The 7,458-nt window shown below is 39.6% G+C and overlaps 1 protein-coding gene across 1 annotated transcript in view; it reads left to right on the plus strand.

The window, feature by feature from the left end:
* Positions 1 to 7,458, plus strand: part of COL19A1 (collagen, type XIX, alpha 1) — an 80,262-nt gene that overhangs the window by 35,008 nt on the left and 37,796 nt on the right. The window contains exons 19-23 of the mRNA XM_008582985.1: positions 1,074 to 1,127; positions 3,933 to 3,977; positions 6,079 to 6,129; positions 6,219 to 6,263; positions 6,712 to 6,738. Coding sequence (XP_008581207.1) covers positions 1,074 to 1,127; positions 3,933 to 3,977; positions 6,079 to 6,129; positions 6,219 to 6,263; positions 6,712 to 6,738 — 222 coding nt within the window. The remainder of the gene's footprint in view (positions 1 to 1,073; positions 1,128 to 3,932; positions 3,978 to 6,078; positions 6,130 to 6,218; positions 6,264 to 6,711; positions 6,739 to 7,458) is intronic.

A 7,458-nucleotide genomic window follows, 5' to 3' on the forward strand; every position in this document is an offset into this window, starting at 1 on the left:
AATAATAAGAGAAACTGTGTATGTGGGTGTGGGGGAGGGTATGGCAACTATCTGTACTTTCTACTCAATTTCTTTGTAAAACTAAAACTGCTATAAAATAATAAATAAATAAATAACCCTCTATTTTAGTCAAGGCTTTCACTGCTCCTCACATACACCGTCTAGGCCTTTGTGTCTTTGATCATCCTGTGTTCATAGGACAGAATCTCTTTTGCTTTCCACTTGCCAAATCCAATTTCTCATTCAAGCAGAGTTTAATTCTAGGGTTGCCAGATAAAATACAGAATGCACCGTTAAATTCGAATTTCAGATAAATAAATTTTTTAGAATAAGCTGGTCCCAAATATTGTATTTTTGTTTGCTAAATCTAGCAACCCAGCTCATGTCTCAAATTCTTCATCTTCTCCCTTCTTAGAGCTCCTATGCAGATAGAGTCCTTGCCACACAAATAGGAATGCAATCGTATTCCTTAATGTTTTCAATCATGGATTCACCATAATTAAAATTTTATCATTTGTGCTTTCGCCACAGTTACGTAGAACAAACCTGGCTTTAAATTGTATGCTAAAATTAAAAGTTATGAAAAAGGATTGTGACAGGAACCATGACAATCATAGCTAACTCCATTCTCAAGGAAGAATTAAGTTTTATTTTCCATTGGTGAAATGCAGATCACATAATTCAATATGCACATCGTTAGTTCTGCCATGTCCTGAAGTATTTAAAATGTTGATCACTACCAAAATTATAGCTCATTTAGGAAGGCATAATGTTATGTAAATTGCCATTTAAACAGCAAGGCTAGATTCTTAAATGTATCAAAAGGTTCCAATTAAGGTCATTAAATGTGGTTGGCCAAGGTGAAAAAGCGACCACAAATACAAATTTTACCCTTCCAAGAGCTTATCAGCAGGATACAGCTGCTGTATCAGCCTGAAGAAATATAAGTTGTAGGACTGATTTAATTAGGATCAAATGACCTTCAAAATGTGTAAGTTTTAGCAACCAACTTCCAATAAAACCCTTTGGCCGGTTAGTTGTTTCTGTAACAAACTTAGTTTTGTGTTTTACAGGGCTTACTGGGAAGAACTGGACATCCTGGTCCCATGGGAGCAAAGGGTGACAAGGTACTGAGGAAAAGCCTCACTTACCATAAGAATTGGGGCTTGGGGTAGAAGCAGGGTGAGATCGTTTATAGAGATCCATAAAATCAAGGAAAGCCTGCAAGTAGAAATGATGTCAGAGAGTAGCTATTCTCGTAGAGGACGTGGGAGGGTGAGTATAGGTCTAAAGTTGATCTGAATACAGGTGATGTATTTCTAGAGGAAAGGATGACTACAACATTGGTGACAAATAATAAAAGTCCAAGCTGGATTCAGGGCCCTGGGTATCCATCTGTGATGAAAGGATGGGGTGAGGGGAGCCTCTGGAGAGGTGCAAGTGGGGTGTTTTGTAAGGGAGTTCCAGACACAGGTGTTGTCTTAGTCTGTTCAGGCTTCTATAACAAAATACCATAGACTGGGTGACTTATAAACAACAAACATTTATTTCTCACAGTTCTAGAGGCTGGAAAGTCCAAGATTAAGGTGCTAGCAGATAACAGTGTCTGGTGGGGCTCACTTTCTTATTCATAGGTGGCACCTTCTGTGTGTGGCTCAACCTCTCTTGAGCCTCTTTTATAAGGGCACTACTCTTACTTCCATTCATGAAGTCTCCACCCTCTTGATGTAATCACCTCCCAAAGGCCCCGCCTCCTAATACATCAGCCTGGGGTTTTGATTCATCATATAAATTTGGGGAAGACACAAACATTTAGACCATAGCAGGTGCCAAGGCTCCAGACAGCATGCTGGCTATCAAAACCAGAATTCTTTTTTTTTTTTTTTTTTTTTTTTTTCCTTTTTGTGACCAGTAAGGGGATTGCAACCCTTGGCTTGGTGCCATCCGCACCGCACCCAGCCAGTGAGCACACCAGCCATTCCTATATAGGATCCGAACCCGCGGCGGGAGCAACGCTGCGCTCCCAGTGCTGCACCCTCCCGAGTGAGCCACGGGGTCAGCCCAAAACCAGAATTCTAATAACCAAAGGGCTTGCTGAAACATTCTGGAAGTTCTATCTCTAGAGTTATAGGGGAAATTCACTAAGGAATCAGGACAACTTGTTTCCAGGAAAGGCCAGTTATTGGACAAATAGGTTGCTGTGGTCAGAAGGGAGGACCAGCGAAAGAGGAATCTCAGGCAGGAAGATTGCAGGGCTTCACATGTGTGGATTTGGGATCCAAATTGGTCCCACGATGTCAATCTGGGCAGAGCGAGCAGATGAGTGAAATAAGCCCAGCTATTCAGATTAGGAAAATAAGAATCAAGAATCCACATGAGCCACTCAAGTGGCTTTCACACACTTGTCAGGATACAAGCTACAGCATGACGGCATCAAGGAGCAAAGGAATCTCAACAAAATTTAACGGAAACAATGTGCTTATTCTAGATAGTCTCAGCACATTTTTTTCTGGTAATATCCCAAGGGGATTGCCCAATCCCACCAGCCTTTTTTCTCTGTTCTCTATGGAAATTACTTGGTCATAGACTTGCCTTTGAAGTTAATGGGAATTCCAAACTGAGATGCACTTTGGGGCACAAATAAGAGTGAAAATATGACTTTTAATTATGCCGGGGGAAAAGAAAGTCTTTTCAATAGGCACATATTTTTCCTTGTTTGTTGATTCATGAGAACTATGACATAATTCTCTGAAGGACACTGCCAGCAGTCAGCAGAATATGGCATGTCTCAGAGAGAGAGCCACCATCAAAGCAGTTTGGGAAAAAATACAATATACTTGTTCTTTGTCACACATTTTCAGGCAGCTACATTGCAAGAAAAACTTTACAATTGGTTTATATTGATAAACATACAAACAAACGTTTTATGAAACTTTTGTCACAAAAAGATGGGAGGGTATTGGAATGAAATCTTTTATCAAAGGTATGGGAAATGGACTAAAATCCCTCAACATTCTTGGGCATTGTGAGTAGGAATTTTACTCTCTCTGGATTCTTTTTTAATTAACCATTTCTTGCCATTGCCCCTGATACAGAGGGACTTAAAAGGTTTTTACTAGGCTATAAAAGAAAAGCACAGTTAAAGGAAGAACTGGTAAAGACACCAAAGGGACTGTAATACCTCTGCTTATCATGGACCCATAAGCATTCTATGTTTTGTAAAAATAAAAGGGAAATACATTTTTCAACTTTCAACTCAAATTCATTTTTCATAAATTCCATTTTCAGTCTGCTTCTCCTGTAAGCAGAATGTCTAAGGCTGTTTAAATTGCATAGGCCATTTCCCTAAACAGTGTTATACCACAGTCACTTCTGTTCAGCGAGATGTGTATGACTTGGTTATAATGTCTGATATTAACTTAGGAGTCAAAGAAGTTTCTCCTCCTGCAGACACAACACAGGTTGTGATTTTCTACTTTGGTCAAATTGTGTAGATGGCCCCTCTGGTTCCCTCAAGATGAAGGTGGTGGAGCTGAGCCCAAAAGTGATGGCTGACCCAAAGAGCCACAGTCCCAGAGCCCACCATCTGCTTGTAGGAACTGTGCTCTGTACCCCGTGTTAGGAGACTTTTTCAGCTGTACTTGCAGTCCAGGACATGGATTGTTGGGCTCCATCTAGACATCAGCTCCATCCATGGAGCTCACAGAATGAGGATCTGGATGCTCCTGGGAAAACGTACTTACCTTTCCCATGGTCTAGAAATGTATTTTCCTGGGTAAAGGAGAAAGCCAGTATGAATAAGACTTTGCAAGGCTGAAACAAAATGACATGTCATATTGATTTCAGAAAATGACTGAGAAAGCACAAACTGGCTCATAAACCTGGGATAGAAATGTCTAAGCCATTGGTTTTGATCTATATATCCCTTGCAGGGCAGCGAGGGACCCCCTGGGAAACCCGGACCCCCTGGACCACCTGTGAGTTGTTTCAGGTTTAACACTTAGCATTCCTTGTGTTTACTTAAGACTTGTATAACCCAAAGGTCAGACTACATTTAGATGTTCTCAAAGATAAAAAGTCTTCTGAGTTTTATATAGTACAAACATAAATGATAGCCAATGTAGCTTTGGGGAGATCTGATTTGTTCCCCCTTTGGCTCAGCCCTGATGTGCAATTCTCATATTTGCATATCGTGGACCCAGGAAACTGGGTGGGTGCCCTGACTCTCCACTTTCTGCCTGAGGGACCCTGGGAAAGTCATTTAAACTCAGTGAGACTCATTCACAGAAAAGATAGGACTGTAAAAAAAGATCCCTTCCAGCAATGGGAATTGGTAGAAAATTTTGTATTATGCTTTATGTGTTCATTCCCATCCATGATGTCTCAGATGCAAGGAAATTTTATGTATATAGTTATACAGCACCTAGCGAACAGACTGTATAAGAGCCATCGGTGTCTGTATGCTCATGATTGAGACAGATGTGCACTGTCAGGGAGGCTGCGGAGAGGAGAGTGGCCTCTCTCTGTGGCAAGTCTGCCCTCATGTGGGGCCGCGCTCAAATCGCAACAGAGCTGAGGTCCAGGCCAAACGTCCTTCTCCAGCCTACCTCATAGGAATAGTTTAAGAAACCAAACTCGCTAGAGAAAGGGCAGAATCTGACTGTGACTTTCTGAAAACGAGAAGAATATGTTATGAGTCTGCATGCAGTTGCACACTTGGCACACATAGATGAAGAGATGGGCACTCTGTGTTCCTAAACCTGTTCTTCTTTGTTAGCTACCTCCTCCCTTGGCAAGGAAGCAGGGCAGAAAGTATTGGGGGTATGAATCCTAAAATACACTCCCTTCCGAGACAGAAAAGCAAATATAACATGAACTTATGAAAGAGACCTATGATTTTATAATGGGCTTAAGAAATCTTCTGAATTCTCCAAAACCATTCATGCTTCAAGACACGTATTAATTGTTGTCTTCTCTGGGAAATCTCAAAGGTGTCCTTCGTCTCTCCAGAACTCAGCACACTAAAATATAGCAGACATTCAGTAATTGTCAAATGAATGAATGAAATATAATAATAATAATAATAATAAATGGGTAAGCATTTTCCTCCATTGCTACTGTTTCACGGAGGCAGGCGAATGGTGTTCACTGAGCACTACTAATAATAAATGGGTGAGCATTTTCCTCCATTGCTACTGTTTCACGGAGGCAGGCGAATGGTGTTCACTGAGCACTACTGGTGCACCATTATTCAGAAACAATGAAATGGTGGCTGCCCCAATTTTGCAACTGGAATGTGAAAATCACAAAAGGGAAAATGCAGACTTGATTATTCTATGGAAACTTCTAAAAAGAAGGATAAAAGATCTTAACTAGAGTTTTCATAAAAAAATTTTTCCTAGAAGACAAAACGTATGATTTTTTAACCCATAGAAAAGTTTCTCTTTAAGTGTTGGGTACTCTAGGACTATATTTGCATGTCAATTTTTTCAGGAAGTTCTTGCTCACCATTGTTCTAAAGAATATGTTTTTGGAGAAACATCCACACAAGGTTGTGAGTAACATCATCCCCCCATTTACCTTAATTTCCTATTTAGTATGAAGACACTGTGGAAAAAAATTACTTTTCAGTAGCTAAATTGTTCCCTATTCACATCTTCATCAGCACGGCCGCATTATAGCCTGCGGGTCAGCAGGCTGTAAACAGTTAGCATAAATTGGCAATTCAGAAACTGAATTTTAATGAGCAAATATTTTCCTCTGAATGCATTAGTGTCTCATCTGTCAAAGCTGAACATTAATCAAACCCCAGCTGAAAGAGTCTGTGTGCTGCAGGTGTAGTTCATGCTCATTCTCATTTCTTTCCCCACATTTGCTTTAGAAAAGCTAAAAATGAGAACTTTGTATTATTTACTTATAGTCTTAAGCTCTCTTTCTAAAATAGAATAGGAAAAATTTTTTAATTAAGAAATTAAAAATAGAATAAAAATAATATTATTTGGTAAAATGATAAAAAATACTTACAGATGCTGAGTATTAACTTATAAGAATAATTTTACATCTTATTTCTTTCCTAAGGGAGTACCCTTCAATGAAGGAAATGGCATGAGCAGTTTATATAAAATCCAGGTATTTAAATATGTCGTTATTTAAAATCATTTTCCAGTAGTTACAGGTTGCTGTAAATTCTTCTCTTTTTCTTTTTCTTTTTTCTGAAGGGAGGTGTGAATGTTCCCAGTTACCCAGGGCCGCCTGGTCCCGCTGTGAGTACAGTTGTTTATCACCAAGCACACTTTAACTGAACAGTCAGCCACAATGAAAAAAAAAAAAAAAACCTCCTAAATTCACTGAAAAATGCTTGTTACAAATATAGCCGAATTTTACAGCAGTAGGAAATAAAGGAAACCAATTATAATAAAATTGAGAAAATGTACACAGCCAAAATAATGAAAAGTAGCATTTTGCATAGTGATTTCACTTTTTATCATGGTAAATCAAAGAACTAAATCAATGTTAAAGAACTAAATCACTTTCGTGGAAGTCCCATCAAGTTATATTTCTCCATCTTGTTCTTCAAATCTAACCTGTAGCAAAAGCAAAACTTGCAAGTATTTTTATGTGTATTAAGGCAAATTGGACAAAAATGCTTCATATTCTGTAATTATGCTCCAGTCGTTATTTAAAATGTGACTTTCCATGTTTTTCTTATAGGGCCCAAAAGGTGATCTTGGCCCAGCGGTATGTATGTCCTCATGTTTTGTGTCATTTAGCAAATAGGTGTTTGTTAAAGTTTGAAAGGAGAGCATCGAGCAAAGATGGCCTGACTTGTTGGTGTTTATCAGTTACCATCTGAGGGAACAAGCAGGCCACCAAAGAAATGCCAGCAATGCGTTCTTTACCTTTAAGGTGCATTAGTTGTGATGTTGTCACTGCCCTTGAGATTTGCCTCTTTCCATGAGTGAGCTTTAAAAATCATCCTGTCATGGAGGAAGGCACATACAAAGCTCCTGATAAGTGGGACACTTTCTTCTAATAGCCCTGTTTTGATGATCGATTCCATTTTAAGTAGATCGTGGAAGAGAAATACTTACCGGAAAGAAATCCTCAGTATGTCTGCCATCTCCCCAACAAAAGAGAAAAGGAAGGGACTGTTTATTTGCTTTGAACGTCTCAAGCAATTACTCTGCAAGAGATGTGTGCTGTCATAAACCTGCTTATTACGAGGAATGTTCCAGGAGCTTAACACTCAGCAAGGAAGGAGATTGTGTCCTCCAGCCACCCAAGGGATGATCATTGTTCTCAGCAGTCCTTCTCAACCTGTCTCAAGCAATTACTCTGCAAGAGATGTGTGCTGTCATAAACCTGCTTATTATGAGGAATGTTCCAGGAGCTTAACACTCAGCAAGGAAGGAGATTGTGTCCTCCAGCCACCCAAGGGATGATCATTGTTCTCAGCAG

This window comes from Galeopterus variegatus, unplaced genomic scaffold (genome assembly GCF_000696425.1).
Source record: "Galeopterus variegatus unplaced genomic scaffold, G_variegatus-3.0.2 Scaffold2786, whole genome shotgun sequence".
NCBI classification, from domain to species: domain Eukaryota; kingdom Metazoa; phylum Chordata; class Mammalia; order Dermoptera; family Cynocephalidae; genus Galeopterus; species Galeopterus variegatus.